Source organism: Pygoscelis adeliae, unplaced genomic scaffold (assembly GCF_000699105.1).
Source record: "Pygoscelis adeliae isolate BGI_AS28 unplaced genomic scaffold, ASM69910v1 Scaffold242, whole genome shotgun sequence".
NCBI lineage: Eukaryota > Metazoa > Chordata > Aves > Sphenisciformes > Spheniscidae > Pygoscelis > Pygoscelis adeliae.
The window spans coordinates 2,807,492-2,828,294 of record NW_008824369.1 but is presented as its reverse complement, the minus strand read 5'-3'; the positions used below and the strand labels follow the sequence as shown (position 1 = coordinate 2,828,294).

Below are 20,803 nucleotides of genomic sequence, written 5' to 3'. Positions count from 1 at the left end.
AGAGGGGGAAGGTGGCAACCTGGTGCCCACAGCCCAGAGTCAAATCTTCCACCTTGGACCTGTGGCCTTTGGAAAGAGCGTGTGCATTTCTCAGGGCCATCCCACAGAGCCAAATTTTAGCTGTCAAGCTTTAACGACTGTTTTGACAAGCTTATTGAGCAACTTCATTGTCTTACCTTCCAGATGAGACTTGGCCGCATCTGTTCTTTTAAACCTTTTTTTTTTCCCCTACCTCCTTATCAACTTATAGTTCAGCATGGAGTTTTACCTTTCACTGCCCAGTTTCTAAGGTACATTAGTACTCTTTTTTAATGATCTTTACCTGAAGCTTTTTTATAGTCTATCTAAATAGTATTTGTCGTTTCATTAACTCTTTCAGAGAAGAATATGTATATTAGTGTCAAGAGGACTTTCTTCTACACATAAGCTATGCTCTTCCAGCTGGAATATGTTATATTCCTCTGGGCTCTAACTCAGGTATTTTGTTCCATGAACTGAGTCTAGCGTGTTTAGGGAATAGATTTTTTTTTTCCCTTCTTAAGAAAAAGAAAGCAAAAGAAAAACATAGCAACGACAGCATGGCAACAGCAGCTGCTGCACAAAAGAAAAATAGGCAAACAGACTTCCGAAACATGTATTCACTGTTAAGCTATTTTTACTGGTTGGTGAGTATGTGGGAGTATTATAACAAAATAAGTGAGAAAATAGCTTACAAATAATTCATAAGAAACTTTAGATGAGAACATATCATAATGACTTTAGCCTCCTAGCTAGCCCTCATGCTGTATGAATCTCCACATGCACAAATGTAAAGGTCACCTCTGATCTACGCTATTTATATATTGTAAATTCATCCATAGGCACGTATATAAAATTCCATACAAGAAATAACATCAGTGGAGCATTAAGGTTAAATAACCGGGCACTAAAAAGTAAAGAATTGTGCATCCCTGCATAGCGACTTAAGAATAAATCCATCTCATTACGTCCATCTCTGCCTTTGCACCTTAGTGGCAGAGGTTTCCCGGCTGCGTGGATGCAGGGGGGCCCCGCAGCCTGGGTGTTTCTGGAGGACTTGCAGGAGCTGTACGTGGCTCCCGGCTCCTCTGCTGACCTCCTGTGTGACCCTGGGCACTTTGCATTGCTTCTCTGGGGACCTCTTTCCCCATTCACCTTTTGTCTGGAGCACAGAGGCAGGAACCTCCAGCACAGAAACACTCGTATTTGCATCTTTGGGCAGAGCTCAGCCAGAGGTCGAGCCACGTATATGCTGAAAAGTGACAAAATGAGAATGAATAGCATCTTCCCTGATCAGCCTGAGAAATGTTATGCTTCACCATCCCCTCCCCAAGATGTCCCACTCTCACTGCAGACCAGTAAACTATGGGAAGTCTTTAACTAAATTCAAAATAATTCATCGAGAACTTGAGAGAAACAGCCTCAAAAGTGTTGAACTTCTTTACAGTTGCAGCCCGATCTGTTGTGCTGTGTGAGCCCTTTTTTCTGCTGAGATATATGATCCATGGGAGACTGAAGGCAAACACAGTCTCTTAAGTCTCCTCCGCAGTCCCAGTGCTTTTATTGGCACTGAGAGAAACACAGCTCAGCCCTCTGCAGCCAAAGCTAGATTCATTTGCCTTTAGAAACAACACAAATCTGTTTTCCTGGTTAAATAAAGTCATTTGCAGGGTCCTGTTGTGGGAAGGATGTGTCAGCTTGTCCTGAATGGAGCAGTCATTAGGATGAATAGGTTGGTTGTTGGGCTGGAACAGCCCTCTGCACACTGAAGTGCCCTTCCCGAGACAGGCTGAGCCCTCGCTCCGGGACTGCGCCCGCAGCCGGCGTGGGATGGCTGCAGGTGCCTCTCTGCATCACTGCAGGCTTTATTGTAGGCATCCCCTTTCTACACCATTATGGGGAGTTTATGATTGGTTTATTGCAAAATGTTATTAATCCCACATGTCGCACGTTCCCTTCCAGCCCTGTGGTTTGAGAAAGCTCTGGTTTCTGCAGCAAAGGAGGCAAATGGGACTCGAGCACTGAGTCCTTTGCATGGTTCTGTGTTACCTTGCAGACGTAGGAAGCCCATTTCTTCTTGTCTCTCAATCTCAGGTAACGCTAGTGCTTCCCTACCCTTCAGAGGTGTGATAAGCAATGACTATTCTTCCACATTGCTGTAGACTTACTTATTCTGGACAGTTTGGTGTGTAACTGGTAGGGAAGGAGGTTGGTGAAGTTCTCCAGATGACGTCAGGAATGAGGAAGCAGCAGCTAAAGTCATTTGGTTCCCTCTGAGGCTTTTTTTCAAATGAAGTTGAAAACAAGCAAGTGAAATGCAACGCTTAGAAGCACTTTGTTTGTAAAATCCTTTCTGGTTTTAAATTACTTCATTTAAACATCTTTGTCTATGAAACCTCCAAGGAAACTCATCCGCTTGTTTTCTCATATGCATCTGCTTTCTGTGTGTTTTTTACACAAGAAAGAATGCACGTATCTCATGTACATTTATATATACACAAATAAGTGTAACTTGAATTGTAAAATACAGGCTGGTTGAGCAGGACAGAGGTCAGTGATCTAAAATAAACCTGCCAGCTTAGTCGGGTTGTGCTCTGTATTATGGCACTCATTGTTTGCTGAGGCCTTCTGTAACATCTGAATATGTATTAACACTGTTTCTACAACGTATTTAGAGCACAAATAGCCTAGATTTGAGGCATTTGAAGAAATATTTCTTGATTCTTTTGCTGTTTTGTTTGTATTTTTAGCTTGTGAAAACAATTCTCAAGAGCATTGTTAGGTGTATCATACCAGGAACACCTCTGGGCGTGCTGGGGAATGTGTGAAACCAGGTTTCGAGAGCTTTTATTTTCACACAATGTTTCAGTTCTGTAGTGATAAACGTTTTCTGGAGTACAAACCTAGAGCCCCTCCCCTTCCAGGTCTCGGTCCTTGAAATGTAAAAAGGTTTTTTAAATTTCAGGAGTTTGCTTGCAGTAGGGTTATGTCACTCTTAGGCAGTAACAGGGCTGATCAGCTGTGTGGCAAGCAGCACAAAGTGGAAACTGCTGTTGATCTTAGCGGCGGATGGCATTAGACAAGTAGGACTCATAGAGGACCTGTGGCAGAGACAAAAGGTAATGGTATAGCATGGGAAAAAATGAGGGAGGAACAGATCTTTTAGGCAATTCTGCATTGGCAATTGACCTACAACTCAAGCCCGATATCCTCCACCAGAATTTTTCACTGTACTTTCTGGGCCGTGTGCTGGGTAATTCCCATGTCCTTCAGCAGGTGGGATGAATGCTGCCGAGTACGGACAGCTGGGAGAGAAGTGTTTGGAGTCCCTCCCCCCAAAATTATCTTAATTCAGGGCAATACTTGGACCTTGTGGGTGTGGGGGAAGGAAACTGTTCCTGCTCCTTCCATGCAGCATCCTGGGTCTTCCTCTTCCCCTGCAGGTAGAACCAGCCTGTGCAGGCACAGGCCTAGCTTTAATAGTCTCATTTCGTTACGTGCCCAACTAGTATGTGCTCCTTTCAGCCAGATGCGAGCATCCTGCAGGGTGAGTGAATGTTAGACGGTGGCTTTATTGCTGCAGTGCCGTAACCACAGACAGCCCAATTATTTCAAATGGGCCTCAGCCAGTATGTTCAGATTTGGTTAAGAACTTTTTGAAAGATAAGAAGCATTTAGAGCTAAGGGTTGGCTCCAGCCTTAGTTATTTACATTGGGGTTGGGGGGATAAAATCTTTTATTAGTGTCACTGTTTAAATATTTTGGCTCTCTATTCCAATATTGTGAAAGAAGGAACCATATGTGTTCCTAGAAAGAGAGCCTAGTACAGCCGTTAATCAGGAGAGGATCTATTAATGTATTAACGTTCAGAATAATGAGCAAAACCAGCATGCACTGGAGAGACTAACACATATCTTTAGTCTGCGGTTTTCAAATGTTTGGAAAATGTTATATTCCTCCATCTTTCTAAAGCTGATTTTCTGCCAAAAGAAGTTTTCTTCTGCTGTTAATTTTAGAAAGGTTAAATGTATTTACAAAAGCAAACATAAGCATGGAGTGATGAAAACCAGGAGGATGTGGGGAGTAACAGGTTCCCAGGCTGCAGAGTTCACGGCAGGAGCTGATCTGGCAGGGAAACTTGTAGGCACGTCCTTTCCTTAACGTTATGCAGAGTGGGGGATGTGGTCGGAGGAGATATGAGGCTCAAGCTCCCTACCAGCTCACCACCACCACCTTTCTCCAGAAGACACTGGACAACATATGTGTCTGTCTGCAGATTGCTATTGGGCTTTAGGGAACATTGCCGAAAGACTTGGCACAGGAAAAGGGCAAATTTTAAAGAGCTCGAGAGTGGGAGAGATTGCTGGTTGAGCAGCTTGGTTGCCTCGAGGTCATTGCTAATTAGTGGCATCTTGCCTAGAGAAGTGAATATTACATTTTAATGCTGCTATGAAAACCAATCATGCTGTCTCCCCTTTGCGTCCCATGCTACTGCCTGCTTTGCTGTGGCATCTGGAGCAAGCTGCACAAGGGAAGGGAAGAAAGCCCTCTTAAAGGATGTGGAAGGATGCTGAAGTGGTAGTGGAGCTCGGATGAGAGAGGCTGGAGCATGACAGCTGTTACTGGATCACGCAAAAAGCCTGCCAGCAAAAATGCATCAATTTGTGTGATATCCGGGTGTCTTGTCTTCTGTTTTCATAATTGCATACATGGTGTCTGCATAAATCTTTCCCCCCTCCCTGCACCTCCAGCGAAAGGAGCTGACTGGCAGATGGCAGCACATCAGTGGGAGAACACCAGCAGGAAGAGACAACCAGTCAGATGTGTGTCAGATGGGGAGGGCCAGGGCCTGAGGCAGATTCCTCGGAGGTTGCTCAAACATGGTGCATTCACTAAATAGAAAACCTCTCCTTTTCCCTACGGGAAGAGGAGCATGTTCATCCAGATATGAGAACCAGCAGCACTGTCTTGCCATGTTCTTCAGGAGGTTAGTGCCAAATGACAGCACAGGCGGCAACAGCAGAAGCTTTCAGCAAATGTGTCGTAGCCCAAAGGTCTGAGTGTCCCCTCGAGGGATACAGTGGAATTTCTCTTCCTTTTTCACTGGATACTGAAATCTTCCTATTTATTCACTCCTTAGCTGCCACCTCTGTCTCTTCAGCTGTGGGCTTCCTTCTTATGGTGAGACCAGATCTGCTCAGGGAGAGAGGAGTCCTGTGACTCTTTGTTTCACACTGGATTTACCATTAAAAGCCCATTTCATGAAAGCAGAATATACCCAACCTGCACAGGCCAGTTGACTGCTTTCCTTTACTATCTTGGTCTTCCATTTTTCCTGCCCGTAGACTACCAGTCTGGTTGAGTAACTACACAAGTACAGCTACTGGTAACCACCAGCTCCGTGCACTCAAAAGACTTGAAGTTGAGAAAGAAATGGTGAAATTTTTTAAATAATGACATCTTCTCCCCCAGTATAAATCTTGACGTGTGGCTATAGATGCAGTCTGAGAAATGTGCTTCCCCACAGGGGGTTAGTGAACTTTTAAGGGTTAAAACTCATTTCTTGAAGACAGAAGAAAAACATTTTGTATGTTCGGAATCAACTTTCCTTTCCTTCTTTGACTTTCTGGGTAGTGACAACTCGTGTTTACTTTGGTCCTGTTGACAGTCGTGCTGATGACAGCAATTTCAAATGAAGAAAAACGAAGAAAATGCGAGCCAGCAAAAAAGCAAGAGCAATAAAAGCGCCTTCCTCAACTCACGTTAAGATTGTGAAATTTGGTTACTGACGTTGCAACAGCAACTAATGTTATTTCCAAAGCCAACACTTAAATTCTACTTTGGCAGATCAAAACTATAAGCGAGTCACACAGTCCCATAGGAAGAGGTAATTATTGACTAGTTCTTCTTGCTCCTAGTTGAGCGGTGGCTTTGGTCTCCGTAGCACTGACTGTAATACAGAGCACTGGCTCTGCACAGAGATGACTAATATGTGTCACCAATTTCCTTGGTGTAAGGCTTAAACCTGCATTTTAGCCCGGGGTGCCAGACTATGAGAAACAAGAGCTAGAAGAGGGTAATGAATAAACATGGTGGAATTTCAGCTGTAATCTGCCATCAGGTCCATCTGTTACTCCTTCCCCCACAAGCCTTGCAAACTCAATGAGCCGGGAACAGGCATGTTCCATATACTGTCCCATCCTTCAGCCACATATCTAAGGTCTAATTGTCTGCTTGTCATTAAGTTTATCACTTATGGTCTCTTGAGCCATTATTGGTCACAGGATCTTCTTGTTCAGTTCTTTAGCCTTCTGTCTGCCCTGCTCATGACGACTTCCAGAAGGATACCAAAAAGATGAGGAGGATAAACATGTTAATCACACGCTGGTGTCTGCTGTATTGCAGAGCAGCAGTCGCTCCAGTGAGACCTGCCTCGCAGGCGTGTGTAATCTGCTCATTTAACCATTCCAGCGTGCGCTCAGCCTCCATCTCTTGCAAAACTAGATGCCCAGCTCCCAAACGAGGGGGTTCTTTTCCAGTTGGCAGCTGGTGAGTTCTGAAGTCTGTATGAGCTATTTGCACCCTGTGTCATGTGCAGCCACTTCAGCTGGGGTGAGTCTTGGGTTTTCCTGCTTGTTTGCTCTAATCTGGAGACGGGAAAACAAAGGCCCCTGGCAGGAGCATGATGCAGAAGCAGCTAAGCAGAGGAACGGCGCATGCCTGGTGTGACTCAGTGAAGGGTGAAGGCTCCAGCAAGTTCTGCCTGTTGGTGAGCGACGGTTCACTCTGAGGAGTGGATGCCTATCTCCCTGGCAACGCGGCAGCTTGAAAAAAGTTGCCATCAAAATTCACCGTGGTTCCAGCTGTCTCTCGTCGATGCAGGGTTTTGCAAACTTAGCTGCTCCTGTTCTCTTACAGACCTTGTGCTCACAGCTGCAGTTCATAAGTGGTGTATCTCCCCGCCTTGGGAACGAGGACATCTTAATTAAAGCCCACACAGATGATTTTTTTTTTGCATTTCTCCCATAGGTGCTTCCTTCTCATGTTCCAGAAAGTCTATGTTCTTGGTTCTCTGCTCCTCCGTTGCTTCCAGCTCTGCTTCCAGCAAGGGAGATAGAGAGGAATGTGATAAGCAACTTGGCTGGTTAATGGGATGAGTTCCCTGTCTAAATGAGGGATTCTTGTGTGCTGGGTTCATTTGCCAGTCCCTGGTATCTCCCTCAAGTTGTCTGTCTGCTTCTGGCTCTCCTGGGAGAAAGGTTTGGGACCTGGTTTGAGTTGCACCTACTTTTCTCTTTGTGCCAAGCCACCATGTTCATCGGGGCCAGGTGCAGACTAGAAACTGCCTCAGGATGGCAGGGCTGGAGAGCTACAGGAGGCTGTGATTTGGCTGGGAAAAGGGAACGTAAATAACACTCAGTCCCTAGCATTGCAGGCTACAACTGCAGAGTCATTTCAGAGAAAGTAACAGGAGATTTTTCTCTCCCTAATTTATGTGTCTCCTGCATATGGCTTCTATGGATTCACTAATGTTACAGACAGATGGGTTGGCATTTTACTAGACAGAACACATGGGCTAGATGTTGTTAAAGCTTGTTAGCTACTCACTCTGCAGCTTGACCAGTCCAATACGGTCACCTCGCAGATGGTTGGAAAGCTGCAGCCTGGGTGCTGGAGCGGTCCAGCTCTGCAGCGCGTGGTTGTGACAGCAGTTGGGATAATGCACATTTGGCTGCTTTTTCTGAAGGGCTTCATTGTAGGTCAGAGATACCTGTGGCTGGGGCATCAGCACGGCTTCCCCATATGTCAAGGAAAGACACTGATTTGTAAAGATCCTGAGCCTTTTAACAAGGTATTGGCTTTAAAGGCTTGATTTCATAGTTTGGATTTTTATAGGATGGGGTTGGAAAAATTATGTGAGCCCTGTGCCTTGCTCTCATCTACGCTCCTTCATGGTTGATGTTTATAAACATATTGCGGTGAACATTATTTAGCAGTCCTGAGGCCTGTTAAAAAGTTATAATTTAGGACCTCAAGCTCTGACTTACAGCTGGCTGCCAGTATTAGTTTAGAGTGGACATCTCATGCAATTTTCCTTTCTCTGTGATGTGAATAGTCTGCTGTGATTTAGTCTCACCAGTCTTGTATTCAGCTGAACCATTTCTAGGTATCACCTCAACAAATCTCCGCAGGGTGAATCTCCTTGATAGTTTGGAGATCCCCATCAGAATCTGTGGATGCAAAAGTAGATGGCTATGAGTGAATCATTTATGTTACCCTCTTCCCTCTTTGACTATACTGATGTTCAATTTAGAGCATAATGGTGGGAGGCTGAATGCATCCTACAAATGAGACAGGGAATTTTAGTTTCAATACTTGTCCTTTAAAACTCTCAAAGCACTTTTGGAAAATGTATGTGTATTAATCCACACTGAACAGTAGTTCTTCAAACCTATGCTTTAAATTGGATATATTTGTCTCTGTCTGTCCTGAACTGTTGAGTAACATTAATGCACCCTGATAATAGCTGTCACGTTTTACCCCAGGGGTTGCTCCTCGGTGATAGGTGAAATCACAGCAGTTCAAAGACCTGTCTTCCAGGATGAAAAGCTCTATAGGAATATTCAGATATAAAATAGTAATAGTATGAATCAAAAAACATGTTCCCCTTATTTTAAAGCCTTTGATCTTATTTTTATGGCATCACGTTTGACAGTTTAAAGGGCATTAACCTGTAGGAGAAATCTTTTGAGAGAAGATGCTGACTTGCCCTCCACTGCGCAGAGCACCGTCCCCCAGAATTAACACCAACCAGTTTTCCCCATCAAGAGGGTACAGGTGCTTCAGCGCATGTCCCTGCTCTTTTTTACATTTTTCATCTTTTTACATCGGGTGCAGGAGAGCTCACATAGATCAAAACACATAGCTGTAGGGAGAAACTCACTGCTATGCAATATGCCCCGCTCTGTGTTTCTTTGCTGCTGAGCTCGTGCAGCATCCAGGACCCCATCACTTCTGTCGCTTGTGTGCATAGTGCCTGGGTCGTGTTTCTGATTAAGATGGAAGTATACAAGCTGACCTCTTGCGCGGAAGACATTGTGGGGCTGTGGTTCATCTCAATGTTGAATAATAAGAAAGAGAAAGGAAATGTTTGCTATAAATCTCAGTGCACGCAGGGCTGTTTCTCACTTATCCCACCCCAGCTTTCAATTTTCTTCTTGGCATTGCCAGGCGCTTGCTTTTCTTTGCTCAGCAGCTAAAAGCAGCTTTTTCATTACATTTCCTGGAAGGCCCTTTACAGGCATCCATCCCTCTCTGCCTCATAAATTCACTTTATATAGCAAGCTGGCGACATGGAGGTCAGAGGTCTTGGCAAGAAGCAATTATTATAAAGAAGTGCTCTTCCTCTTTTGGGTTACAAAGAGGATATTAAAGGGGGAAAAACTTCACTGCAGACAAGGAATGGTCAGTTGTGAAAGGTAGGTGACTTGATGAAGAGCTGCACATCCTGCGAGAGCTACCTTGGGCAGGCATCCTGTCAGGCCGTCTGAAACCTGTCCATTACCACAAAGAGAAGAAGGAAACCAGTAAACAGTTTGCTAAATAACCTCATAAATATTTCTAGCCGTAAGCACATCTTGTGTACAATTTGTTTTTTTGGTTTTTTTATATTTCTTTAATTTTAAATGAACAGCCTCTAATTAAAGTGATTTAGTGGCTACCTGGGGACCTGGTATTTGAGCAGTGCGTGATGCTTAGGAGAGATTGATTGGTGAGGCGTAACTCAATTGGGGGATTTTGATAATGATATCATCTACCGAGAGAGCCAAGTTTGAGCAATTAGATCTCAAAACCTTGTGTTTAGGTTGTTATAACTTCAGCAGGCAGGCTCCACATGTGCACACACACGTGCGCACACACACACATGCTTTCCCTGGATATTTGCTGGGTACTCCAGTTTTTTTGGCTGGCTCTGTGCTTGGTGGGCTGCCCCATGTGTGTGTGCCTGTCCAGAGTGACCCACAGTGGTGATCTTTCAGCTTTGCAGACCTGGGGAGAGGGTGCCAGCCCGCTCAGCATCTGTGCGTCCCCCCTCAACATCTACATGTGGACAAGGCGGCATTTGACATTTAGAAAAATCTCAGCATCCGAAGCAAGAGGCAGAAACAAAAGCGTTTTCTCGTTTAAAAGTCAGAGCCGGCAGCCTCTTAAAAGATATTTTCAAAGAGGTTTGTTGGGCTGTGACAGGGTTTATCTGTATTAATGGGTGCCAAGGTAGGCGTTGTTAACTGCGGGGAAGGCGTCAGAGGGAGGCGAGGGGCCGTCAGGACCACCAATGTGCCCAAGGCACTTGGTGGCAGAGGGTCTGTGGTGCACACGGTGATAGCGCTGCAGAGGTTTCGGGAGGTGATCAGACAGCACGGTCAACCCTGAGGACTTCTGCTGATGGGGGAAGAGGGGAGTGACTGTCCTGCGTGAAGAGGAGGTCTGAGGGATTTGAATGATGAAGGCAAATTGCCAAAGGGATCAATCTGGTGGGGAGATGTGCATAACCCGTGTCAGAGTAGGCTTCAAGATGGGGTGGGGAATACAAGGACAACAAAAATGGCAGTAAAAACTGGGGCAGGGAGAGGAGAGCACAGCCACGGCACAGCCCGTAATGCCAGAGGAGCCCGTGGACCTGAACAGAGCAGGGAGAAGCTCTGTGTGGAGTCTTGGGTGTGAAGCTGTGTTGGCCCTTCCCTCAGCACGCATGCAACTGTTTGCCGTGTGTATTCAGAACAGTTGTGCGTAGGGATGCAGCATGGACAGTGATTTATGGACAGAGCATAGCAGATGAGATGGAGCCTCCACAATACATTCACTGGGTAAATGTCACTGGACAATGATTCACTTGCTTGTTTTGACCCCTAATACATCTTAGCCTTGAAAAGTACCATCTACCGTAGAGCATGGCCAAGCGGCGTCTGCAAAGCAAAGGCTTGTGACTGCCAAGGGGTGGAAAGCCACTCTGGTAGCCCTGCCAAAGTCCTAGACTTCACCCTTCCTCACACTGAGGAGGTGTTTGAACTGGGGTTCCCAAGCTGAGCCACAATTCTCTTGCCTGCTGTGCCTGGCACAAAGTTCCACCACAGCTGTTGTCAGCTCACCAAAAACCATTTGGAAACTCTACCTCCGTCACTTGGGTGGGTGTGTTTGAAGATGCAGAAGCGCATCTGTGCTTGGTGGGCTGCCCCATGTGTGTGTGCCTGTCCGGAGTGACCCATAGTGGTGATCTCTCAGCTTTGCACTGTGTGGATCCACTGTGTGGATCGCACCCCCGAAGGCAGCTGTGCTTTCTTGGTGTGGAAATCAGAGGTAGAATATCCCCACTTTAAACTGAAACCATAGAATCATAGAACAGCCCAGGCTGGAAGGGATGTTGAAAGATCATCTGGTCCAACCTTTCATTGGAAAGGGAGCCTAGATGAGGTTATCAGGTGGTACTGAATGCTGAAGCCCTCTTCTCCCTTTTTCTGCATTTCTACCCCATGTTTTCTCATGATACCACATCCCCATGTCAGCTGCCTTCTTGGGGCATGCAACCACCCTCTTTTCAATCTTATTCCAGAATCTGAAGGCCTACAGGACATTGGGTCTTATGCTCAACCAGTATTTTTCAAGGAGCATCCTTTGCATGATTAAAGTCACACTGCATGCCAGTTTATAGCTGATGGCACTTTTGGAGCCAGAGTTAGAAAATCCATTGTTTTTAGGTACCAAAATATGTCAGAGAGAAGAGGAAAAGGGCATACAAGAAACTAAAAAATTGGTGTATCTAGTTCAGAGTGCACTTCTGAACCATACGTTAGCTTGTAAATGACCAAAGGAGACACCGTCACACTTTTGATGGGGGTACCTCAGCTGGTGGAACAAGCGGAGAAGTAAAAGCTAGGACTTGGCTTTCAAGAAGCGTTCCTGTGCAACAGCAGCATGGGGGCAAAGAGCCATCTTAGCAAAATCAGTGCAGTCAGAAGCCCTGTTACGTTGAAGTGACAACTGTTGATAGAGTCTCCTTTATGGTCCATACGTTGCAGCGTTACCAGCCCCGTCTGGCCACCTGCAGGTCCATTCCCCAGCAGGGACATTTGGGAACACCTATTGTTCCTCTGCATCTTCTGCGTTGCCTGCTCCTTGCTGAGATGGTCCCTGTTGGAGAGAAGAACTCGCTTTTCTACCATGCTGGTGGTTATTTGAGAGACTTTTATATGTATATCTAAACTATAAAGCCTTGACTAACTTACCAATTTCCAGGGTTAACAGGAAGATTTATGATGTTTCCTTCTGGCAGGCGGCAGCTGATCTTGATTCTTATGGAAAAACAATTGTACTAACGGCTCCTTTCTCCGAGCAGATCCAGGAGCAGCAGCAAGTTTATGTCGCCATGTGGTAAATAGACCTGTCTTCTTCATGTTTTACAATATAGTGAAATCTGCCCGCTGATCTGATTGCTCTATGGGGTAGCACAGCCTGCGAGGAGAAAAACGGGGTGTCACCCTTCAAATCTATGGCAGGAGTCGCAACACCCACCCCAGCAGAACCGAGTATGCGGTAACACAGGACAAAGATTGATTTCCATTGCTGTTCTAGAAAAGGTCCCGATAGGCCTTAAATCAGACTGAACTGGCAACAGAGCTTAGCGAAAGCTGGAATCTTTTCCTTTTGCAAGTATTTGAGATCTGAATAAAACATAACATAGACCTGAATCTCAGTAGTTTAGTGAGCCAGGCAGATTTTTTCCATGAATTAGAAGAAACCAATATAGTTCTATGTAAAGAGTACCTGTGAGATGGTATTCTCATAGTACTTAGCTTCAACATCCTGGGCTGCTCTGTGCTCGCAGAAACTGGGGGTACGGGGGGAATATTTGCATCTGTAGTGAAGCGCTGCACTTGGCTGGCTCAGCGCAGTGGGGACAGAGGGAGTGAAGTGTGATGGTGGTCCCCAAAGTCTCCTGTTGCATTGACTCCTCTATGCATTGACTACAGGGCGGATGGAGGTACTCACAGGCTCAGCTTTTCCTTCAACCCCGTCTATTCAATTTGACTCTAAATCTTGATGCTTTTTCTTTCACACTTGTCTTTAAAAACAACAACACACTACAGTGATGTAGCTCTGAGTAAGACATGTCAATAGTGTTGGGTGCAGAGCAGACAGGGCTGGGTTTGAATATGCTCTGGTCTCTCTTGCCCTATTCCCACTCATGGACTGTCCCCGTGGATCAGTGACACTTGTTTAGGTTCCTCAGCTGGGCATTTTCTACCTAGATGGGCTTGGGAGGCTTTTGGCTTCATCTAAACTTGGAATTCCCAGGGATGCATCACCAGGTTGAATGGCGATTGCATTACGTGGAGTGTGCCATGTGAATAGTTGGTATGTGCTGTCACCTGCAAGTTCTTGTTAGCAGGGGTTGTGTCCAGGAGTTTTTCTTTGAGGGTTGAGATTTTTTATTAATTTAAAAAATTGATTAAAAATGAGTGGAGGGCATCCTAGCTATGACTGTGAAGAGGAGGACTCGAGCGCCCTTACAGCTTTGAACCGCTGTAAGAAAAATTTCATCTTTGTATCTTTCATAAATCTGGTTTTCAGAGCTGGAGTCTCAGGGATGCTCTGCATTGATCCAAAATGGTGCGAAACAACCAGACCCCACAGCGTCCATACAGCAGAGCATCCCCTCCAGTGTCCTCCCCCTCCTCAGTCCCGCGCACCCCTGCACATCCCCCTGCCTTGTTGCAATCCCCTGCTCGCTCCCACTCCCACACCACCCACCCTGGCACTTCCCTCTCTGCCTGCGGCTTGCCGGGTGCACCAGGCAGGGTGCAGACTGGCATTTGAAAAGAAATCCTGTGAATTAATGGGAACATATTGCTGCTATTTCATATAATCACTTTATTTGTAAAGCACATGCTGCAAAGGTACTCCTGCTGTTGAACTCAAAGCAACAAATTTATCTATATATCCCAGTCTATACTACATTATGAACAGACGGGTGAAGAAAAAAAAGCAATAAAAACAAATAATAAGAAAGGTAACAATGATAGCAATTTTAAAACACTCCCAGGAAAAAAAAAAGTTGTTTCTAAATTTTTTTAAAAGCAGTGTGAGATTGAATGAACCGAACTGCAAGTGCATCCATCCTCAAAGTTAGCATGTAAACATCTCCGAGCAGAGGAAGAATTGCCTTTTTTCCAAGTGGCTGCCCTCTTGTCTTGTTCCTGTTGCAGAAGAGTTCATAAGAAACCTGGGTGAGACGTCTGGGTTTTGGAAGCTTTTTGAGTTTTTTGGATTTTTTTGGAGTTCCTGGGGAGAGGGAGACTGCGGTGGGGAGGACAGTGCCTCTCTTGACCATCTGACAACTGAGAGAAACCACGGTCCCGTTGAACGCAGTGGGAAACACTGGTCTTCTCAGAAGCACGTATTTGTTCACATAACTTTCTCTGAACATTATTCTTCTGCCTCTGCTGAAGAAGGAAACTTCGGTTATGAAGAATAGTAGAGAGAAATTACCATTAATCTCATAAAAAAGAAATTATTCAAATGTAGCCTTCACCCACGACGCCAGTGAGCTCAAAGTAGAGGGGGAATTTAAAATGTTTATGTTACTCCGTTTCTGAGATCATAAAACACAAGCAAATGGTCTGGCACTGGATGCTAAATTTCTTAAGGAACTTGCTTTAATTAATTAAACTAGTAAACCAATTAATGGATTTACTTGTAAATTCTTAGAAAATTAATTCTGTGCCCAAAGAGTGTTTTAAATCTGTGAAGGAGGCAGTGTGTATTTCATACAGAGCTTTATTTCCCATTTTAGATTAATCCAATTCAGCGGTGACTTTGGAGACACAACTGATGCATTTATAATAATCGGACCTTCCTCCAAAACTGGCACTTCCCATCAGCCGAATCCGGGGGGGATTTGCAAAACAAAACCTGTGCTGCTTTCACAGCATCCAGCCCGTGTACTAGCTCCTGTCTATGCTACAGCCTCACGTTGCACCTCTGGCTTTACATGGATTGTGGATGTACGTCCCTCCCTGTGCCTCCACCTGGCTTCTTCATCTGCCATCTCTGCCCGCTTCCTACTTAGCCTCTTTAATCTGACCCAGTGGTACATCAGATGCACAGAAAGCAAGTCGGGTAGCTCCAGTAAGCAGTGGATTAAAGCACTAAACATCCTTTGGAGTTGCTGAAAAACAACCAAGCCGAAGTGGAGGAGATTTAAACAAAAGCTAATTCACTTTTCCACGCAGAAACCTTGTTTAGATTCCCTGCCTGGCTCAGGGGTGATGGGGGCATCCTCAGTGTCTTGCGCTCTTTGCAATCCAAAGTGACTCATACATGAAAAGTTCATAATCAAATGTATCCAGGCTCCTGAGAACATGAAATCAGAAACATGCAGGTTCCCCAGGGCTCTCGGCAGTTATCGCTTCCCTTCTCTCCTAGCAGGTAAAGTCATGGTTTCCCTTCACGTGGCAATCCTCCGCTCTGGCTTTTGGCATCCGTACATTGGGGTGGGGGTCTGCCCCACTCCTGCCTGCCCCAGGGGGATGCCGGCTTTGCCCGGCACCGCCTGCACTGCCCCACCTCGGCTCTGAGGGGAAGCAGAGCTGCAGAGCAATTAGGAACAGGAGCATTTTGAAGAGGAAAATGGCAGGGGGGGAAAATTAGCATTTGCACTGTGATGTTTTTGCTGTATATTAATAAACAAGCAGCTTTCATGCCTCTGGGGGCAAGAGAGGCTTCAAGAATTCCTTATTTCTCTTGCATTTAGCTTTTTTTTGCTTGTTTTATGTGTTACAGGAGATTTGTAATGTCTTCCCACATTTTGAGTTTCCTTATTTTCATGAGAGCACCTCTGGAATAATTCCTCTGGAGCTCTCAGCTATGTGCTGCTGGGCTGATTTAAACATCCAGAAACACTTTAGGGATGCGGGGCGGATCAGCAGCTCATTGGGAAGGAGTCGTGTTAATTAGGAACAGGTCTGCTTCCTCCTACAGAAGCAGAATGACTTCAGGGATAAGTGTTTTCATGGAGAGAAAGCCCTTGCGCATAGCTCCTGCCACCTGAGACCTGGGTGGTGGTGGCGACGGTGAACCCTCATGTGGGCACCCCCGGTTCTGTGCCGGCGGCACAGCCTGGCCCCTGTGCAGCCTCTCTCCAGGATGGTCGAACCGCTCGTCTCCCCACCGCACCATTTGTCACTGGGGGAGGCTCACGCAGGGGTCCTGCGTGGGGACCTTGGGAATGCCCAACTCAATAACAGCCCAATTACGCCGTGTGCCAAACACCTGCGCTGCAGCAGATAACGTGTCCTTGATTACAGGCGGTTCCGTGCCGAAGGAGGCTTCAGGGCGACTGCACTAGCTCTCCCCTGCATCACGGGAGGTGAATTAAAACCCCGCTGTACTAATGGGCTTGTTCTTCTTTTCCCTCAGGCCTCCAGCTCCTCCGGTGGAAAAATGCAGCTTCTGGAAACCGAGTTCTCGCGAACTATCCGGGAGCTCATTGAACTCCACCTGCTTCGCCAGGACAGCATCCCGGCCTTCCTCAGCGCCCTCACCCTCGACCTCTTCAGCCGCCAGACCATTGCTTAGCATCCCACTGCCAGTCACCAGCCAGGCATGGAGCACCCCTGGGCAGGACACTTGAGGTAGCGAGGACAAATTCTCCCTCCCCACCCTTAATTTGTGGCATTGGGTTGCTTCTGTTTTGCAGGGAACTCCTTCTTCCCCCTTCTTTCATGCTGATGCCCAAACCCCACTGATTCCTCTGAAAAGCATAATTTCCCTCCTGTGGGAGGGCAAGTCTAGCTCCATCCCAGGGCTCTCCTGTGCCAAGACCCAAGCCCCACTTTTGAACTGGGAAATGTGTTCATCACTCCCCAGACTGTCTCAGCATCTCTGGGAAGATGGTGGGAGCTGCTGGTTTAAGGAGACATGGCATTACTGTTCACAGCTTTTCCCAAAAGGATCCCCCAAATCTGGGCCCCAGCAGAGAGATGAGCCTTGAGGGAGGCTGGTGCTTCCTGCCCCCAGTGGTCGTTCTCTCCTAATGGGAGCCAAGGGCTTGGTCCCTGATGACAGGGACCTGCGGAATGATCAGTCATGAGTAGCAGATTCTTTGTGGATACCTCCTGCTCTTGCAAACAGCTCGTCACTCCACAGGGTTGAAATTATTTTCAAGATACCCAGTTACCTGAGTCTGCCATCACTTGGCAGACAAGCACAAGCATAAAGGGCCATTTGAAGACCCTATGCCTGTGTTGACACCTCTGTGTTGTGTGGTGTGCTCAGATGTCACTGGCATGCTTTTTGTTCCTCACCAAGACGCTTGGACTCTTGTTTATCTCAGGACTACAGAAGGTGGGAGGGAGCTCTTTGGGGTGTGCTCACTGCTGCTGGCTTTAGCCTGCTGCCTGCCACCAGGCTGTGGGTACCTGCTCACCTTGTTGGGGGTCTCCCTCCACCTCTCCTCTGTGGAGGATGGAGCACCTCCTGAATTCTGACATTTTGTGTTACAATGGATATAGTTCTTCTATCGTAAGAATAAAGTGTCACTTCCCAAACTGGATGTATGATTCCTTTATTTGGGATATACACTGTGCTCCCCCTGTGCTCTCCCACATGTAAAGCACGATAACGAACTGTCCATCAATGGTCTGACGCTGGTACTGCTTTGAGAAGGAAGGACATCATTATGTCAGTTTTTCCAGGCAAGTCTCATTCATGCTGTAAACCAGATTAGTTTGTTATGAACTTCTGTGTATATTGATTTCCTCTTGGTATCAGCAGCAACATACTTCCTCAGCTTGGAGAGAAGGCAGCAGTAAGCAGGCTAGAAAGTGAGCTTAGACGCTCACAGTGGCTGCAGGGTTTGGCCATGCATGCTGGAGTCACTCTGGGACCTGTTGATGTGTCTACAGGCATGGAAAATAGCTGCTATAGACCCAACTGATCAGAGGTGGAGGGACAAGCATGTGCTCTGGGCAGCCCCCATTTCCCCAACCCTCCTCTCCGCAGGGTTTTGCAGGGAAGTGCAATAGCAAAAGTTTGGTGTTTTCTCTTCTGCTTGAAGAAGTCCTGGTGGAAGATGAATTGCCTGGCATGCTGTGCCAGGGGAACGCTGCCTGATTCATATGCACGACGTGGCACTGAGAGTCGCCTTCCTCAGTCATGGGGAAAATTAATCATGACGTCAGCGGCATTCGGCTCCTCCGCCAACACAATAGCGGATCCTGGCTGCCTCTGAAAATTTTTCTCCTGGCTCCTCGCAGGAGAAATGAAGTAATTAATAAGTTTACAATAAACCCTCTGTCTTAGCAAAACATGGGTGAAGCGAGAAGCGATGCTGGAGAGTGACAAGGGAAAACACGTTCTGCCTGTTGGAAAGTTGCCTCCCAAGAGTGAAAGGATAATAAGTTGGGGTAGAAAACACAGTAGTCTTCCAAGACGCCTTCAGTGGGGAGGAGAGACAGATGAATTACCACTCTGCACCCCGTTCTCCCAGCAAGACTGATTTGTTCAACTAAGTTTAATACAGCAGCATGCCTGGGAGAGGTGTGTCGTGAGGATGGGTACTTGGCCAGATGTGCTGGCGTGGTGCAGTGCCTGGCCCTGCTCGTGGCTTGGGAAGCTGCTGAGGTAACTGTCCTGCTTGGCCAGCAGCATCCCTGCCCTGCTCATGGCGTAACACTGTTGCAGAGCGAGCAGGCTTGGGCACTACACGAAACCAGGGCTTTTGGGAGCTCTAAGACTTGCCGATGGAGGCCTGAGAGCATTCATGTGGAAGTGTGACCATTGCAAAGACACCTGGGCCACCTGTGGGACACAGGCTTGTGGTTGGGCCCAGGGGAGAGAAGCGGAGACTTGCCAGTTTCCAGCTCCGACACCAAATTCAGGTTGACGCCCCAAACATATGGCTGAACCCTGCCACCATGGCAGCTCCCATCTCTGCTGCCGTCATTATACTGCTCGTCTCAGCCATGATGGAGCTGCGAGGAGTAATTGCGATGCTGAATTTCTCAGTGATTGCTCCTTCCATGCCGAGCTACGCAAGGCTTGGCAGCCCATCGCAGGGCCCTGCCACTGTGTTCACTGCTCCCCGCAGCCCCTCTCCACGGGGGCAGCCCCCCAGGGCAGTGCAAACAGAGACCCTGGTTGCCACTGGTGGTACAGCAGGCTTCAACCACCCAGGTGGTAGGGGCACAAGTCCCATCTGGCTTCAGCTTGTCCCTTGCAAAGCTCCAGCCCTGTTGGCGGAAAATCCTTTTAGAAAATCTTGGGAGATGGGTAATAAATTTGCAGTTGGTTGGAGGGGAGAGGTGAGAGTGTTAACAAGTGTGTGTATGCTTGCTGGGTCTCCGTGCACACTCCCTGGGTTTATGTGCTGTAAGCTGTAAAATATGATTTATTAATGCACGGCTGGGGGACTCTGTGTGTCGGAGCACTGTCTTGTTTGCAGTGTTGCCTGAAGCTTCCCTTCGCTCAAACTGCTTGCGAGCCCCCGCTCCTCTACTGATCAGCCCTTTTCATCTGCATGCATATATAAATACCAAACAGGGGCAATGAGCTGTCAAGTACTGCCATACGGTCCTTGAAAGCAGCAGAGCTCTTGGCTAAGGCAGTTGTGGCAAAGTTCATGCCTCTCCTAAGGTCACATCTCTGAACTTGGAGTCTTTTGCTCCGGCTTTGTGTCTCCTGGCTCTTTTGGCATCATTGCGTGTTGTTTGTGTGAGCCTGCGAGTTGTCCTGGAAGTGTATGATGTCTGAGAAGGGACTAGAGAAACCTTTTTGGGATGAGCTGTGAGAAGCTTGGAATTCTTAGACATTAGTTATGGATCATCTCCATGTAACGCTATAGGAGGAAGGGAGGGAGAACGGAGGGAGATCATGAAGCTGCGATGGTACCTACGGAGCGAAGGGCAGGAGCGGGGCTGGGGACGGATGGAGAAGAAGAAACGGTGCTGGACAGAAAGGGAAGCCACAGTTTCTAAACTAAGGAAAGAAAAGCCATCTTCTCCTGCTGGCCGTCTCCAGAGGCTGTGTGGCAGCCTGGGCCCGGGCTCTTCCCACCTCGGGGCCTGGGAAGTCTCTGGTTTTCCCGTACACCCGTGGCCGCAGCGGGGCTCCGGCTGGAGGCTCCCTCCCCTCCCCTTCCCCGCAGCGTGGAACAAAAGCCGCTGCCTCCAGGCACAAATCACAGCCTTCCCGAGGGTGTGCAGCAGTGTTGTACAGAGGCTGTTGCCTTGCCCCCTCCCACAAGCCCCCAGGGTGTTTCCCAACTCCCTAAGGGCAGAGAGGCCTTTCCCTCCCCGGAGCTCCTCACAAAGTGCCTTTTTCCCTTCTCCTGCCTCTCCCAGTGCGGGTTGGGTTAGCTGTCAGGGGTGGCTGACGGGGCCACTGTCTGGCAGCCCCGGGCTCTGGTTGGGCAGGAGAGCCGCAATAGAGGGGGACAAGCATCCCCAAATACCTCTTCCCACTGCTGCTGGGTTGGGGGAGAGCTGCACTGTCCCCGGAGCTCCTCACAAAGTGCCTTTTTCCCTTCTCCTGCCTCTCCCAGTGCGGGTTGGGTTAGCTGTCAGGGGTGGCTGACGGGGCCACTGTCTGGCAGCCCCGGGCTCTGGTTGGGCAGGAGAGCCGCAATAGAGGGGGACAAGCATCCCCAAATACCTCTTCCCACTGCTGCTGGGTTGGGGGAGAGCTGCACTGGCTGGTGGGGGGGCGCAGGGGGAGGGGGTGTGGGCAG

General features: G+C 47.5%; 1 protein-coding gene across 1 annotated transcript in view; it reads left to right on the top strand.

The window, feature by feature from the left end:
- MAD1L1 (MAD1 mitotic arrest deficient-like 1 (yeast)) overlaps positions 1-17,615 on the top strand; it is a 382,016-nt gene extending 364,401 nt beyond the window's left edge. The window contains exon 18 of the mRNA XM_009320026.1: positions 16,495-17,615. Coding sequence (XP_009318301.1) covers positions 16,495-16,653 — 159 coding nt within the window. The 3' untranslated portion in view covers positions 16,654-17,615. The remainder of the gene's footprint in view (positions 1-16,494) is intronic.
- The last annotated feature ends 3,188 nt before the right edge of the window (positions 17,616-20,803 follow it).